Genomic DNA, 17772 nt, shown 5'->3' on the forward strand with positions numbered 1-17772 from the left:
CTGTCGATTTGGGTCTTCATTGGAGCTGGAAGACTCTTTGGCCACTGATAGCTAGTGTGCCCCCACATTCACTAATCCTTATAACCTGACATACCCCATCCATGGTGAAAGGAAGAATCTATTCTTATATGTTTAAATTAGTAATTGTGGGAAGTCTGTTTTAATTTCCGGCCTGGGAGCCCACATAAGTGATACTTATGTGTATAGATGCGCATACGTCATGCCATCATTCCACAGATGCTACATGCACCTCTGGTTCTGGCAAGAAGGAAAATGCAGTCATTTGTACCCACATCCCCACCTGGAAGGCAGCAGAGATTATGGTAAAATCATGAAGGGAAGAACTGAAAGAAGCAAGCAGGTTGTAACTGTCACATCAACCACCATGCCCCCCTTGGCCACACACATCCACTTACCGAAAAATATGCCACTCAATACGTTTCCTTGGAAAGAGTCGCACATGAACGCATAACACCACAGAAAAGACTCTTTCATTCAACGCAGGTCTTCTTTCAATGCCTCTCAGGTGAGAATAGGAACTATCTTTGTCCACCCTGCACCCCACACCAAGAGTCGGTCACATTGGCTTTTCATAGGTAACGCATTGCATGCCTATGATAGTGAAACGGATGTAGTGTGATTACCTGATTCCATACCCTTCAATGTTTGGGTACCGCCCCATTCCTAATCACCTTCTCTACAATATGAATACACGTGCACCCTTCTGAAAGAACCCGAGATTAGTATTCTCTGCCCTCTCATAAAACATCTTGTAACTCACTGGCATTAGTCACAGCTTTTCTTTCAATAACACTGTCCCTTCCCAGCACTTCCATTGTTTCTTTTCAGTTTACATCCACTGGTATTGTGCTCTCAGCCATAGAGGGGCCAATGTAAAACCTGGCTGTATATCCTTCAAAACACAACGCGCCCACATCTGGTGGAGCTTTATAAGCCGACACCATATTTCCCAAGGTGAGTCGGTACTCACCACCAGCAGTTTTCTTTTAACCCCCTCCAGCACCCCACTGTCCTTCAGACTGTGGAGAGCTGAACTGAAATCTTCAAATGCATAGCCATCCGGGAAAGTCATAGCCTGGTCAGAAATAAAGTGACACCATTCTTGTTATTAAGACCACTGAAACCTCTGCATCAGCAAAAACATACTTTAACAAGCCGTAGTGAAAGTTTTGGATAAACAGATGAGTAAAACTTTTTAGTCGAGAGCGTTGGCATATATGCAGAAATGTGAAGATTACGGGCTTGTGGCAGATGCGTAGCGGTGGGAAAAGACTCACTGTTGAGCGCGAAACTATGTGAATGTGGTAGTACGAGTGGGAATGCATGGTTCAAAAGACCAATCGGGGCTATGGAATTATTATAACAGAACAAAGAGTTACAATCAGAGGGCAAGGAGGTGAAGGGGCACTGCAGTTGGCTTAACCATAAAACAGGGAACCGTGTCCAGCAAGCTGTACCAGGGGGATCTTTTGACAGCAGTTGTTAGACCAGTAAAAAGGTACTTGCGCAATAACTACCGAGCCGGAGGGGGAGTAAGAGGCAGGAAGAGTATAAATCGGATAGTGAGTACGCAAGGGAGACAGTTAGAGGACATGGGAGACGGAGAGAGCAACACGGGAGGCAGCGAGTACAATGGGCAGCTACTGGTTTAAGAAGCAGGGTGAACTTGTACAGTTGCCAAGAGGTAAACTTTTTAAAGCTTTAATATTCTTGTTAAAATGGAGGTCCATCATCTTTTTTTCTTTGCAGCACAGAATACAAAATGATTTATTTAACGGTCAAAAGGAAAAGTTTGACATTTTATGGAAATTAATAGGAAAACGAGAGCAGAATGAAGGTCGAGGGCCTAATAAGCAAGTTCGAGTTGCTGTGGGAGATGCCTATGGGAGGAACTGTGGTAATAGTTGTTCTGAAAGCTATCTGTGCACTCCACTGTCCCGACGATGGATCTAGTTGCGATCCCAATCGTCGAGGCACGAGCACCACAAGCACTTTATTACTTTTTACAACTATCGCACTACATAGGGACCTTGCATGCGCAGACTATGATGCGGTTCTACGACTGAGGAGCGCTGGAGTGGGACACTTGCACTACGGGATCCTACACCCGTCAGTTCACGCTGCGGGAGCACACCAGCTCTCGTCTGGCAGGAGGAAGAGATTCCCACACTAAGTGGGTATGAGGAATAAGTAACACACAGGGAGAAGAAGAAGATGAGGTTCAGCAAGTCCAGTGCACACATTTAACCCATAAACCGGGTTCCAGTGGTTGTCCGAGTCGATGTAGTGGAATTCCCGCTTCATGGCTCCCAGAGGCTGAGGGCCAGGGCAGAAGAGCACGGCGGGCGTGCAGAGTATTTATCATATGTTTTACTTACACATGGCCCTCACGTTGTATGCTACTTGTTTGAAGGAGCTGTATACTTCACACGGAGCGACGCAGCGCGCGTGCATATCTGCTGTCCGGGCAGGCACGGCAAACAGGAGACAGGGAGGGAACAAACATGCCTCCCTTCCTATCAAAAGCAAGCGTTTTTGATGCGCGTCAATAAAAAGCATGGGTGGAGCTTCCACCCCGCTTCCAAAGCAAAACCAACGACAATAGTCTTGCAAGCGAGCAGCACATGCGCTGCGTCGCTAGGCGAGACCTAAAAATGAATGTGTCCTCATGTAACGCAACTGGTGCTCATGTAAAGCGCCCTGATACCTGATACCTTCGGGTCAAGTTCAAGCAATATAAAACTCTGTAAAATAAAAAAAAATAAAAAAATTGAGGAGTAGATCCAGCATCGGCAGAGCTGGAATTAAACTAAGCATCAGCACTGGACTCACATCCACCAAAGCAGCACAGTTCCAAGGGCTACATCAAGGTCGGAGTCAGAGGAAATGGGCCTGCCAACCAGAAGACATACCCCACAACTGAGAGCGACAGAGAGCAAGAACAGCTCTCCGTTCAATTCCTCTTAAACTTGAATCAATCAATCAATCAATCATGCCATTTGTATAGCGCACTACTCACCCGGGAGGGTCTCAAGGCGCTTGGGGGGAGGGGTATGCTACTGCTCGAACAGCCAGGTCTTGAGTTGTTTCCTGAAGGCGAGATGGTCCTGGGTCAGCCGAAGGTGGATCGGGAGGGAGTTCCAAGTCTTGGCAGCCAGGTAAGAGAAGGATCTTCCTCCGGCGGTGGCTCTTCGGATGCGTGGTACGGCTGCGAGGGCGAGGCTGGTGGACCGTAGCTGGCGGGTGGGCGTGTAGAAGGTCAGGCGGTCGTTGAGGTACTTGGGGCCCAGGTCGTGGAGAGACTTGTGTGCGTGGGTGAGGAGCCGGAACGTGATCCTCTTGTCGACGGGGAGCCAGTGCAGGTTCCTCAGGTGGCTGGAGATGTGGCTGCGTCGGGGGACATCCAGAATGAGTCGGGCGGAGGCGTTCTGGATGCGCTGGAGTCTTTTCTGTAGCTTGGCTGTGGTTCCGGCGTAGAGGGCATTTCCGTAGTCCAGTCGGCTGGTGACGAGTGCCTGGGTGACAGTCTTCCTGGTCTCGGTCGGGATCCAGCGGAAGATCTTGCGAAGCATACGCAGGGTGTTGAAGCACGATGAGGAGACGGCGTTGACTTGTCTGGTCATCTAGAGGGAGGGGTCCAGGATGAAGCCCAGGTTGCGTGCGTGGTCGGTTGGCTTGGGTGTGGTGCCCAGGGCTGGGGGCCACCAGGAGTCGTCCCAGGCGGAGGGCGAAGATCCCAGGATGAGGACTTCCGTCTTGTCCGAGTTCAGTTTCAGGCGGCTGTCCTTCATCCACTCGGTGACGTCTTTCATCCCTTCGTGTAGGCAGGTTCTGGCGGTGTCGGGGTCTCTGGTGAGGGAGAGGATCAGCTGGGTGTCGTCGGCGTAAGAGATGATGTTGAGGTTGTGCTGGCGTGCGATGGCTGCGAGAGGTTTCATGTAGATGTTGAAGAGGGTGGGGCTGAGTGAAGATCCTTGCGGGATGCCGCAGATGACTTCGGTGGCCTTGGAGCGAAACGGGGGGAGGCGGACTCTTTGTGTTCTTCCGGCGAGGAACGAGATGATCCACTCCAGTGCCTTCTCTTGGATACCGATGTTGCTGAGGCGCTGGACTAGGGTGCGGTGGCAGACCGTGTCGAACGCAGCGGAGAGGTCCAGGAGGATGAGGGCCACTGTTCCCCCTTGTCGAGCAGGGTACGGATGTCGTCGGTGGCTGAGATGAGGGCGGTCTCGGTGCTGTGGTTGGCTCTGAAGCCGGACTGCGAGGGGTCGAGGGATCCGTTCGTCTTGAGGAAGGCGGTCAGCTGTCTGTTGACGATCTTCTCGATGACTTTAGCAGGAAAAGGGAGGAGCGAGATGGGGCGGAAGTTTTTGAGATCGGTGGGGTCCGCTGTAGGTTTCTTCAGGAGGGCGCTGATCTCGGCGTGCTTCCAGCTCTCCGGGAAGGTGGCGGTGTTGAAGGAGGCGTTGATGATGTTCCGGAGTTTGGGTGCGATGGTGGAGTCGGCCTTGTTGAAGACGTGGTGTGGGCAGGGGTCGGTCGGTGATCCTGAGTGGATGGTGTTCATCGTGCGGGCTGTGTCTTCGGTGGTCACCGTGGTCCAGGTTCGAAGGGTGGCGGTGGGGGGGCGTTGGTTCGACGGTTAGGTGCGTGGGTGGGGCGCCGAAGCTGTTGTGGAGGTCGGCGATCTTGCGGTGGAAGAACGAGGCGAGGGAGTCGCAGAGGTCTTGTGACGGAGTGATGTCGTTGGTGCCGGTGCTGGCGTTGGAGAACTCCTTGACGATAGTGAAGAGCTCTTTGCTGTCGTGGGCGTTGTTGTCCAGTCGTTCCTTCAGGGATTTCTTCTTGGTGGTGCGGATGAGCTGGTGGTGCTTGCGGGTAGCGTGTTTGAGGGCGGTCATGTTGTCGGTGGTCCGGTCGAGGAGCCAGGCTTTCTCGAGGGTGCGGCAGGTCTTCTTGGAGTCCTTGAGGTCGTCGGTGAACCAGGATGCCTTCTTGCTTCTGGGTCTGCTGGGAGGGTTCTTTAGTGGCGCGAGGTCGTCGGCGCAGGCGGTCAGCCACTGTGTGAAGTTGCGGGCTGCTTCGTTGGTGTCCGTTGTGTTGGCGGGTGGGCTCTGGCTGAGGGAGGTGGTGAGCTGGTCTGCGGGTGATCTTGCTCCAATTCCTGTGAGGTACCTGTTGCGGGTGGTGGTGGGTCGTGGATCTTTTGAAGCTGAAGTGGACGCAGCTGTGGTCGGTCCAGTGGAGTCCGGTGGAGTGGCTGAAGGTGATGTACTTGCTGGAAGAGAAGACGGGATCAAGCGTGTGGCCGGCGTAGTGGGTGGGGGTGTTGACCAGTTGCTTGAGTCCGAGGTTGGCGAGGTTTTCCAGCAGGGCGGTGGTGTTGCGGTCCTTGTTGTTCTCCAGGTGGAAGTTGAGGTCCCCGAGGAGGATGTAGTCGGTGGAGGGGAGGGCGTGCGGGCTGATGAAGTCTGTGATGTCTTCGCTGAATTGTGTGCGTGGTCCCGGGGGTCTGTAGACGAGGGTGCCTCTGAGGGTCGTCTTAGGGTCGGTGTGAATCTGGAAGTGGAGATGTTCGGCTGCGGCGAAGGAGTCGTTGGCGTCGGTCGTGATGCGGATGGTGTTCCTGTGGACGATGGCGATGCCACCTCCGGTCTGGTTGATGCGGTCCCTCCTGATGATCTTGTACCCGTCCGGGATGGCGATGGCGATTTCTGGTGCAGAGGAGGCGTTCATCCAGGTTTCCGTGAGGAAGGCGACGTCCGGTGATGTAGCGTCGAGGAGGTTCCAGAGTTCCACGGCGTGTCTGTGGACGGAGCGGGTGTTGATCAGGATGCACTTGAGGTGGTTGCTGCTGGTGTTTGTCTTGGTGGGTGCGGGGCAGGTTCGGAGGCAGGTGAACTTGCAGGTGAAGGGTCCGTGGGTGCGTCTCGGGGTGGCTCGGCAGCAGGCGTGGGTCCGGCCGGCATTGAGTGCGTTGAGAGTTGCGGCGTCGTAGGTCAGTCGGGTCGTCTTGCCTCGGCGGGGAGGGCCAGGGGTCCTGGCGCTGGGCGCGGGCCAGGCGCGGACGGGCGCAGACGGGCGCAGACGGGCTTACCTTTGGCGCACCTTCGGCGCTCAATCGGCGCTCCCGCTGCGCGCGTCCGCTGCGCGGTCGCTCTGGGGGCGTCATAAGTAAGGAGCCGGAAGGGAGGAGCAGCTGGGTGGCGGGAGCGGGGCGGCGAATGGAATCACAGGGGGGCGGGGCCGCAGGGAGGCAGCGGCGGGAAATTCCAAGAAGCAGCGGGCAGCGGGAAATTCCCAGGAGCAGCGGGAAATTCCCAGGAGCAGCGGAAAATTCCCAGGAGCAGCGGGCAGCGAGCGAAGGAATCTGCAGGCAGGAGGCGGCAAAGGCAGGCAGGAGCGGCAGCAGTGAGTGGGGCGACCAAGCCCTGTGGAGGGCTGAGCGGTCACCTTGGTGCAGCAAGTCTTCCTTTAGAATGAAGCTGAGCCTTTGGGATTCAGAAAAAAATAGGCAGTTATTCAGTTGCTTTTCGCGGTGTCCGGACATGAAAAGTATCTGTTCTGGTTCTCAGTCATTTTAGGCAACAAGGCATAACAAGAAGCTGACCTGGAAGCATGCACAGATCCAAACTCCAGGGGCAGACATCTTGGGTGCCCGCAGAGGAACCTGGAAAGTGACAGTAGAGAGATTTATAAAAACCTGACCTCTTCATCGAGGACACTCTCCTAAAAGCACTGGAAAACAACTGTTTTGAAGCTACTTTCAAAATGGAGTAATTTTGGGCCCATGTTCAAGGACGCAGAAAAAGAAATTAACATCACTGTCAACGTTGTGATGTATACAGCTCTGTAAAGTGACATCCCCGTAGGCACCAGGGTAGAGTTAAAGTTGTGGCGCTTGTGAGAAGTTAGCCTGGCATATGATGTCCACTAGTTCTAGTGGGCACCTTGCACCAGTCTAATCGACCCCTATTGATGGTGGTTGTAAAGTCAACCTTATAGAAAGCTATCCTAGTGGTAGCATGGACCAGCAGTCATCAGGCTAAGACTTCAGAGAGCGCATTAAGCAAGTTGTTTTGCCAATTATAATCCCTTGAGTACCAAATAAAAGGACACCACACACGGTATGTATCAAATATATATGTATTTATTCTAAACCCAACAAAACTCTTTATGAGGTCAGAGGTAAAAGTACAATACAAGGAACTTAATTAGCATATGATAAGTTGCACAGTATACGTTTTGCCCTAGGGGCCTCACAAACCATATACTAAAATAGTGGTATAAGAACCACGTGAGAGTTCGAAAGCAGGCCTAGGGCCTGGGGAATCGCTGGGGCTGTCTAGAACCACTAAAGGATAGGGGATAGGATGCAGGAGGCCTACGGGCGACGCCTGCAGTGACTAAATAGGGCCGCGGCTTACCATTGACTTTCTATGGGAAACTAACAAGTTACAATTTTAAAGATTAAGGGCACAAAGGAGTGAACTACGATGGAGCCCTTTTAGACACACTTGAAGAGTCAATACCCACGGGAGCACCGGAGTACTCTAGTTACCTCACCCACGGAAGCCGGGTGCATAGGTGTCTTTTTGTGTCGGGTTTCGTCGTCGATTCCAATGGAGAGCTGCGAGGAAGTGCTGCAGGCGACCAGAGGAAAAGTGTCCGGTGGATCTAAGGGTGGATCAAAGATCTGAAGAACCTGAAATCAGAGAAGACCGAGTCTGGGCCCCTAGCCAGTGACCAGGAAGGAACCAGGAAGGCACCAGGCGATGTCGGGTGATTTCAGGTGAAAAGGTGAAGCTTGTCTCTCCAGCCACGAGGTCCAGAAGGCATCGACGACGACCAGGAGCTGGGTTCGAGCTGTCCCACGAAGGACCTAGTTGACTGCGGTGTCGGAATCTGGATTGGACCCAACAAGCTTTGGCAAACGCAATCCACGCAAAAGGTCGAGATTGGCTTCGGTGCAGACCAGCAAGGTCTCAGGAACTTCTCTTTTGGGGAGAGGTTGGAGCAAGCCTGGAGCAACCAGGAAAGTAAGTTAAATTCAAAAGGATGTCTTCAGGGGGCTCACTAGCCAACGAGCAAGGAACCGGTCGAGCTGAAATGCAGGAGCGTGCCCCACGGGACACTCGTGGAGTGTGGCGACCTGAGCTTCGGTGCAAATGTGGCTTGGGCTGGGGCTTCAAGCACCAAAATGCACAACTGCGAGACCAAGTGTATTCGTAATATGTGCCTCCATCTCCGCTCTCACAGTAAGTGACCAACTGCTCTAAATAACGGCTGATCTACCTCTTCACAACATTCAAAGTCAGCCTTCAGAGTGGAATGTTTCAATCATCTGCCTATGGGAATTGGGGTGGGATAGGGGGGAGGAAGAAGAAGAAAGGGATAACTGGGTAGGAAAAAAGAAAGGGGATCTGGAAAAGAAGCATTGCTATGCACTTTACAACAATAGTGTTAATTTTAACCCCTTGGCCGCATCGGTAATTCCGCCGCGGCGCTTGGGGGGAGGGGGGCCCGAACCACTCCGTCACCAGCCACGGGTGGGCTGTGCTAATGACGGAGTGGTTCCGTCACGGCCCCGCCCGCATAATAGAACGTGCCGCACAGGCGCAAAATCAACGACGCGCAGGCGCGGCGGACGGGCCGTGACGGAACCACTCCGTCATTAGCACAGCCCACCCGTGGCTGGTGACGGAGTGGTTCCGTCACCAGCATAGAAGGGGTTAAAGACCAGATGGGTTACTGCCACAGTGGGTAGAAGAAGCACGCGGCCCTAGATATTACTTAGCACCTGCATGACGGAGCTCCTTGTTGAAGTGACTTTCAAATGTGCAGAAGCTTAGGCATAATTGTTTGGCTTCCCTGCTGTCTAATTAAACCAACCATGCCTAGGCCGAACAAGCAAGCCAAAACGGTGAGCATTACTAAATACCTGGCAAATACATGAACAGACGCCATCCTGCTTTCAAGTACTCAAATGGCTTACCAGTCTAGTGCTGCTCTTGTGTAGATTAACTGTAAAGGCTTCCTAGCAGAATTAAACTCTTGACAAGCAAATCACAGAAAAGTTAACTTTAAGAACAGTTACGAAACAAGTTAACAACTCGTCACCACCAATTTTTACAAATTAATCACTGCTCATGTGCGAGCTAAAGGACAATATGACTTCTGATTTCATCTGGGGCATTTGGACAGTCTGGTGCAACCTGCTGTTTCTTCTGTCTTGACAGACGGGCTGCCCAGGCTGTGCAGTACTGCCCCACCCCCTTCCCTCCGAATCCACAATGCAATTAGTACCACATTAATTGATGTGCCGAACGCCCCTAGGAGGCAGGGCAGGGAGCGTGGCAGTTCACGCATTAGTAAGGAAAAATCCAAACACAGGCCTGGCCAACTTTTAATGACTGTCCCTCTCCAGACATTCACCGAGGCCTCCGGCAAGCGTGGGCACACCCCCTCCTCCTACCTCCCTCCACTCTCGTGCAAGTCATGAGTTAGTTGCAGAGAGAAACACTTCCCGTCGGAGAAATGTGTTTTTTTCAGCGCAGAATTGTTAACGTTCTCTCCTAACACCTAAATCGTATTTAATATGAAATAATCCCTTTCAACGAAGTGTAATGTAATGTACATATTTTTTAAAACCATCTAGAAAACCACTACAACCTTATAAGCATGATTACATTTAAGGATCCCCCTGTCCTCCGCGTGACCCCGTGTGCCTCTCTGCTCCGTGCGTGCTTTAGGGCTGTACTGAAGAATTTTCTTATCTGCTTGTTAAAATAAACAAGCAGATAAGAAAAGTCTTCACGACAGCGCCGCAAACCAGGTAATGGTGTCCGGAGGGGCTGTCCGAAAAACAGACAATGCGGCACCTGAAAACTTTCCTTTCCATTTTGAAGCCAGCGTTTACCATAAACGCTGACACTACCCAATGGTAAAGAGTGGCGGGACTTGGAGTCCCCTTTAGAAAAATGTTTTTAACAATATCTCTCCCAGAGGCGCAGCAGCTTCGCTGCCACACCCACGCGAGACCTAAAAACTACCTAGTCTATTCATGTGGATGTTACAGTAATGGTGGAAGAGTTTTAGCAGAAATATATCTGGAACCTAGACAGGCTAAAAATGCAGGGTGCCCAGCAATGAGCTCATGAGTGGTTCGCCGCTAGGTACTTTTGATAAGGAGCTCAAAGTGCTACCGCTTCAGGTAGTTATTCTAGCCAAAAACTACTTGAACATCTAACTCCCATTAGAGTTGATATTGCCGTTTTCTCCGAATAATTGTGGTTGTGTCATAACGTTGATGTTTGAGAACTTGCTCTCTTACATTTCTTTTAGATACATTTCAGGAAAAAGCAGTGTCCCTATTACCAGCTATTGCTCTGTACAGTACAAATCTGTACCGCGTTTGAAGGTTTCAATACAGCTTCATAAAAAGGGAACTCGGTCAAGTGTTCAGCTCGACTGCACTTTCCGCTGTAGTAGATCTATTACTTACATATAATAATGAACTGTTGCCTGAAATAAAATTAGACTGCATCTTTTTCAATCAAAATATTACTTTTTTAAATGTGTTTTTATTTATTTTCGTGCAGTTAACAGAGAAAAAGTAGCAGAAAATAATTAAACGTTATATAGATTCAGATTCAAAAAGCTTTTTCGATTTTTAAAAGAAAATCATGAAAGCGAACATTACAATAATAAGTGCCCTAAACATTTTATAATTATACACAATTTTTAAAAATCCGATAATAAATAGATAAAAACAATTATTTATCAGTTATCACAGTTAGTAGTAGGATTCATCAAAACAGGTTAATTCATTGTAATCCGAAATTTCACAACAAGTTTTAAAAAACCAGAAACTGCATAAATTACAAAATCATTTTCCAATTGCTGAAGTCTGATAAAAGCAAGTTTACAAGTATGGATATCCCATTTTTTTTAAATTGGTTTCAGAAAGGTCCTCCGTGGGATTTCATAGAATTTACAAAAAAAGGCACAATGGATGTTAGACTGGACGGGTATATCATCACAGGGACAGATTACATTTTCCATAGCCCAATTATTAACATGAGGGAAGGTAATCAAACGGTAAAAGGTGCCAAACCTAAAACTGGAGAGTAGCATTCGGGCATAACAACTGGGGTTAGACGTAAGATACCTTTGGAGCCCTTCCAAAGGAGTAATTTGTTGGTATCTTATAACAGTGTGCTTGATTTTTTCCATACCCCACCTCCTGGTGTTTAAGTGGTACATGACCATCTTTTTCAAAGATTTCCTAGATACTAGTTCCATGGTCAGTGGGCTAGTATAGAATTCCGAATGTCCGAGCTCTGTCATCATGTTCTTCACATAAGTTAGCCATTTGATATTACCTACTCCCTCAAGTTTGAGGCACTCATTAATCAGATCACGATTTAATGAGGTCTCAGGGGTGACCCAGATTTTATGCCATAATAGAATGGGCGCTGTTTTAATAATATCCAGTATATAGTGAAGCCCCAGTTCAATATGTACAAGATAGGTAGATGTTGATTTAGGTACAGCCAATAAATGGCGGATGAACTGGTTTTCACTATACTGAATTTTTTGGGCCTTTTCCATTCCCCAGAGTCCTGAGCCATATACAGCTTTAGAAACACATTTCGCATTGTAAATATGGATCAGCTCTCTCACTGGTCTACCCCTGATTTTAGCCTCAAAATTGTTCAGGGCGCCTATGGTTGTAGAAAAAGCTAGCTGTCTAGCTGACACAGCAGGCTGCCAACTGCCTTTTCTATCAAAGTGTATACCCAGATAGGTGAATCTATCTGTGGACTCAATCCGCCTACTGTCAAGAAAAATAGAACAGGGAGTCCTCTTTGTCCCTGTCCCACATGACATTATATATGTTTTGGGAATGTTGATTTTTAAACCCCTTTCTGCCATGTAGTTAGCAAATTTGAGCACGGCTCTCTGCAGACCAATCCTGGTACGGGACATGATGCAGCGTCATCCGCATATAAAAATAGTGGGGTTGTTTTTCCCATTATAGTTGGATGATCGTGTTGGGACTCCCTAAGATGTTGGCTGATCGAGTTTAGGTAAAGTGTAAAGAGAAGGGGGGCAAGAATGCACTCCTGTCTCACACCCCTCTTGATTAGGAATTTTCCTGAACACTCACCCAATCTGGTGTAACGGACCCTAGCACCCCGCTCCCCTGTAGAGTTCTTTAATAAACTGAAGAATTTGATTGTCCAGGCCCATGTCTGTTAATATTTCCCATAAAAAATTGTGGTTGACGCAATCGAAGGCAGAACTCAGGTCAACAAAGGCAATAAAAAGATGCCCCTTCTTGGCCTGAGTATACTTCGATATTGTCATTGCAAGATTTAAACCCTGCTCTTTTGTGCCCTTCCCCGTTCTAAAACCATATTGCAAATTTGATATGATATCATTTTCCTCAGCCCATAATTGAATCCTGTATAACACTATTCGGCCTGCTACTTTCATTAGTGCATCAAGCAATGAGATCGGGCTTTAGCAGGTAGGATCATTTCGGTTGCCCTTTTTAAAAATAGGGACCACTATAGCTTCCGTCCAAGAGGGTATGAGCCCCTGTTGATTTACTTTATTTAAAACGTTTGTTAATAGTGGAGCCCACAGATCGATTTCGTTTTTATATATGTCTATTGGGACTCCATCTGGGCCCGGGGCTTTACCAGAGGGGCTGTCGCTGATAGCTTTTAAGACCTCCCGACAGTTAAAAATTATATCCAGCGGGAACACGGTAGGTGGGGAATTGTCAAACTGGGTATTCGGCAGTCCCGTTCCGGAATTTGCATTTTCTGGGGGGGTTACAGTGTCATAAACGTGTGTAAAGTGGTTAACCCATGTTTCCCCATCAATGGCCTGATCTATGGTATCAACATCTCTGTTTGTTAAATAAGGGGTATTGACAGTTTTCCAAAAAGCGGTATTATCCCTGCTTTTGGAAGCATCGCATAAAGCTGACCAAGCCTCCTTTTTCAGTTGATTCTTCCTATTTTTAATGGCCGCTTTATATTGTTTCCTAGCTAGCCGAATCATAAGGGGGGATCTAGATGATGCGTGCAAAGCCCTTTTCAAAGAAGAATGTGCTTTAGTACAGCTTTTGTCAAACCAACCATGTAGTTTGTTAGCATTTAGTCTGTGTTCCTTAGTTAATAAATACTTCATCTCGCCCTGAACTTTGATAAAGGAGCTCACGACTTTAGCTGGTTCCTCTGTGCGAGATAAGCAGACAAGTAGGTCTGCGTGACAAGCCGATTCCAGTTTTAGAAGGAAATCAACTGGGTTCACCTTGTCCCATTTTAACGTGTATCCATTGGAAGCAGCTAGTTTAACTGGCGGGAGGTATACAGATTTCTCTTTTGGAGTGTTAGTTTGTCCTCTAAATTTTAGAGTGAAGCGAATGGGATAGTGATCACTAAAAATTAGCGGAAGGGTTTCCCATGAGGAAATCAAGGTTGCGTGGGACACTGTTAAAAGGGTAAAATCAATCGTTGAATTACATCCCCTGCCATTGAAAGTAGGGCAAAAAGGAATGGCTGGGGAACATATTTCATTGATGTAGGACAAATTAAAGTAGAATAACATACCGTTGAGAACATTTCCGAGTTTGGAATGAATAAAGTGGGTGGGAGAGTCCTCTTTGTGTTCGGCTAGACCGCACATGTCTGACGAACCATATGGACAGATAGTACAATTAAAATCTCCCATCCAGATAAGAACCATCTCGCCGCGTAAGTGGTCCTGAATGATTGATAGACTACTTTTAAGGTTGTCCATTACTTTATCCACATTGTTTTTAGGGATATTATTATAAAAATTAACTATGGTCGTGTTTTTAACATGACCGCCGCTCATAGTCAGATTCTGAAAGTGCTCTGTAGATATAAACTTTAAAATATTTATTCCTGCTGCAGTGGAAGCATATATAGAAAGGCCCCCTTTATTTCTTCCTTGGATAGTTATAATAGCAGGCGTATGGAAAATCTGATAGCCAATTATGTGTAATTCATCCGCTGCCCATGTTTCTTGAAGGCAGATTACATCATAATTTTGGACAACGTCTAGCCAAGGTTGAAAGGAGATTTTGCTAGCTAACCCTGCGACATTCTAGGATATGAAATGTAGAGCAGTTTTTCCCATCTGGGGGGTGGTAGCCGCGTCAGTTTTTTCGCTTGTGTTTGTCATCTGCGGGGGAGAAGGTTGCTCTGCCTCAGGAGTCAGATCAAATCTTTGCTCATGTGAAGATATTTGGGGTTTGGAGATACCCAGCCCAAATGTAAACCCTACTTCTTGGTCTTCTCCTCTCCTGTTATCGGGGGATTCCTTACGAGGAAGTGCTCTCCGGTATTCATTTAAGTCAACCGGTGGTAGAGCTGGGACCTTCAAGGTTATTGTGTGCGCCCTGTTTTCCCCCCTATTTCAACCCTGTTCGTCAAGGGAAGTTAATGCCTCGTAGTGATTGTGTAAGGGAATAGACCAGGGCGGGATGTAAGCGGACCTCTGTGTTCTCATATAATGTTGTGGAAAAGGCCTGTTTCTATGAGTGGGTCGCTGGTAATATGCCTCCTGCCTTCTATAAAACAAAGGTGTTAAAACTGGTGAAAAGAGGGTGAGATTATTCCCCGTCTTGCTGGATTGTCTGGGGAACCTCCCGGTTACGAAGGGTTGAGGATAAAAATAGCTAAGATCACGGGTGGATATGCCATCGCCGCCTCTCTCGACATACCAATCCGTGATGTGAGCTACTGCCCTCCGGTCCCTGAAGTTTACAATCAGGACATCACCCGCGATGTCCTTGGGTCTATGGCCAACCCATACCAGTCTTCTCACGAACATGATCTCGCCATTTATGTTAGGTGGCAAGGGTCTATTGTTTATTAGCCAATTTATGGCCTTGTTTTTTAATTCCAGATAAGGTTCCCTTTTCCCTGCTGGCAGTTCTGGGACGCCAGTAAGGATTATGACAAAGGGGGCGGAAGCTGGGGGGAAATCTATGTGTGCTCCCATTTTATTTAAGGTTTTAGCCGTCGAGTATTCTCTATTGGGAGGAATATTTAAATCTTCTAGGATTTTTGTTGGAGTGGTTTCATTTGGTTCTGTGTTTGTTGTATGGGTACTGTCCGTTACTAAAGGAACCAGATTGGGCTCTTTTGCAGTAGGTAAGGATTCTAATGTTTCGGTTGTTTTGTGAGCATCCCCCGGTATCTGGCCACCAAGGGAAATGGCTTGTTTGGATGTAAACAGTTGCTGTAGGAGATTGCCATTATTAGTTGTAGTTTCAGCCATGGTGCTTAGTTGGTCAGGTATCCTCTTAACTCTTTCTATAAGGGGTAAGAGTAATGATTTTACTAAATGCTCAAGGTTTTTCATCAGATCATTTGAATCAAAGGACAAGGGTTCTTTTAGCAGTGTACCTTTAGATTTTAAAGGGCTGTGATGGAGTTTAGCTGTTTTTGAAGGTCTACCCTGATTGCATGCTCCTCCCCTTTTTCTCTTTGACGTGACAGCCTGCCCTGTTTGTCTTATCTTTGAATTATTGTTTCTCGGTGTTGTAATTTTTTCTGGGGGGTTTGGGAGTTCCTCTGATAGTAGTTCTAAGGAGATGTCAAGACTGTCACTGCTTACTCGTGCCCCCCTGCTTGAAATTTAAGATGTAATACAATCTTGCAGAAGTAGTGGAATGCTAGGATCCTCTGTCGGGGTTACTTGAGTGGGTTGTGGCGGCGGGGATGGAACTGTGATTAGGGAGCCCAGGGAAGAGTTTCTATTAGCTAATTCCAGTGACAGTCGGTGTTCGGCAATCGCTATCTCATGATCGATTTTTGAGGCCGCCTTAGTTAAAAAGTGGTCGAGCGTCCCTTTATTTAGCCCTCCCCCCAGAGAGTTCTTGCCCTTAGCTGTTCGTGCAGTCATTATTATTCTTCTTAGTGAGGCTGTAGGCTGGATCTAAGAGGTTACCTGACAGCAATGATTGTTAGAGAGTGAGTATTATGGACAACTTAGTTACATATATTGCAAAGTTAATTAACAGTGAGTACGTTCTTACTGTGAGGGCCGTGTCCAGTGTTCATACATCAGCGGAAAGGGGGGGGGCCCGCCCCGGCCTCGTCTGGCCCCGGACGGCCACAGACGGCCCGTTCTTTGCCCGGGCTTAGCCCGGGCGCTCCCGCGACGCAGAGAGGGATGCCGGTATTTGTGCGCCTCCTGGCGCGTAGTTCAGGTGTGTGGCTTCCAGTCGCAAGGAGAGATGGAGCCTGTAGTTCCCTGGTGGGACTGGGAGCTCGCCTCCACTCTGCGGCTGCACCGTGGATGGAGAGTTGCAGCGGCGGGGGGCGAGCGGGAACACCAACGTCGGGAAGCTGGTCCATGCGGAAAGAAAAAGTTAAAATCCCGGGCAGCAGCAGGTAGGGGCTTCTGGTCAGCCCAAGTCCGTTTTTGGAAGCATCACGCTCCACCGAGAGGGACGCCGGTATTTGTGCGCCTCCTGGCTCGTAGTTCAGGTGTGCGGCTTCCGGACGCAAAGAGAGATGGAGCCTGTAGTTCACTGGTTCCCTGGTGGGACTGGGAGTTCGCCCCCACTCTGCCAATGCACCGTGGATGGAGAGTTGCAGCGGTGGGGGGCGAGCGGGAACACCAACGCGGGGAAGCTAGTCCAGGCGGAAAGAAAAAGTTCAAATCCCGGGCAGCAGCAGGTAGGGTCTCCTGGTCAGCCCAAGTCTGTTTGTGGAAGTGTCATATAAGTTCAGAGAAACAGCCAAGTAAATGAAATAGAGCAGTTAAAATTGTTTACACAAAGTTCTACAGTAGGCATTCAAGAGTATAAGTTAATTGTTTAGAAGTAAAGAGGATTTAGTGATTGCTGATTTATAACATTTTGACCCAAGGGTTTTAACAACCCCTCCTCGCACAGTGTTTCTAGGCTACTGCCTGCTCATATAAGTCTTCGTGATAAACCCTTTTGTGATTTACCATGACATGGATACCCTTTATCATAGAGCACACCAATGTATCAGCTGTTGTCTAGTTAACAATGCCGCTCTCTCGTGGCTCAAGATTGCTTCTGTTTTCTTCTGCTGCATAGGAAGGAGATTATTCTTCACCAAGTTTACTCGTTCTGTGTGGTGACCATGGGATGTCTGAAACTGGGAGCCATGGAGGATCGTCTCGTGGAGAACTGCACACTCCTTTGGTTTTTCTTAGTTCAGCCTTTGGAAAAAAAGGTCAGATTTGAGTTTTTGTCTTAATAATTTATTTTGCATTTGTAACCTCCTGTGTTTTTTTAGTGCATTTATCTGTATACACTGCCAGCCCTCCCAAGTATCATGCATCTGGCGTTGTACTGGCATATTTCAGTATGGTGGTCCGCTCCACTGCACTGAAATACAAAATCACGCATTATAGAGCCTCTCACAGCTGTGAAGCTGGAGCGCCTAGAATGCATGCACCATACTGAAAGCTGTGGCAGCACGCGGTGTGCACTGCTCCCTGGCAGGCTTAGGGAGCTGGCGCTCATCTGTTCGCACTAGTAATTGTGCTAACCGGGGCCCCCCTTTCCAGACGGAGCGGCGCCACCACCGGCCCCTATGGAGCTCTTCAGAGATGGGGCTCCGGGGGACGCGGGGAGCGCGTTCTGGAACGGGCGAAGTTTAACTTGCAGCGCGATGGAAGCGGATCGCTGCAGTCCCCCAAAATGGCGCCAACTCCCGGCAC

The 17772-nt window shown here is 48.7% G+C and overlaps 1 protein-coding gene across 1 annotated transcript in view; it reads left to right on the forward strand.

The window, feature by feature from the left end:
• Nucleotides 1–17772, forward strand: part of PIGG (phosphatidylinositol glycan anchor biosynthesis class G (EMM blood group)) — an 809046-nt gene that overhangs the window by 297997 nt on the left and 493277 nt on the right. Inside the window, exon 5 of the mRNA XM_078676334.1 lies at nt 17144–17282. Coding sequence (XP_078532460.1) covers nt 17144–17282 — 139 coding nt within the window. The remainder of the gene's footprint in view (nt 1–17143; nt 17283–17772) is intronic.

The sequence above is a fragment of the Lissotriton helveticus genome, chromosome 2_1, assembly GCF_964261635.1.
Source record: "Lissotriton helveticus chromosome 2_1, aLisHel1.1, whole genome shotgun sequence".
Taxonomy (NCBI): Eukaryota; Metazoa; Chordata; class Amphibia; order Caudata; family Salamandridae; genus Lissotriton; species Lissotriton helveticus.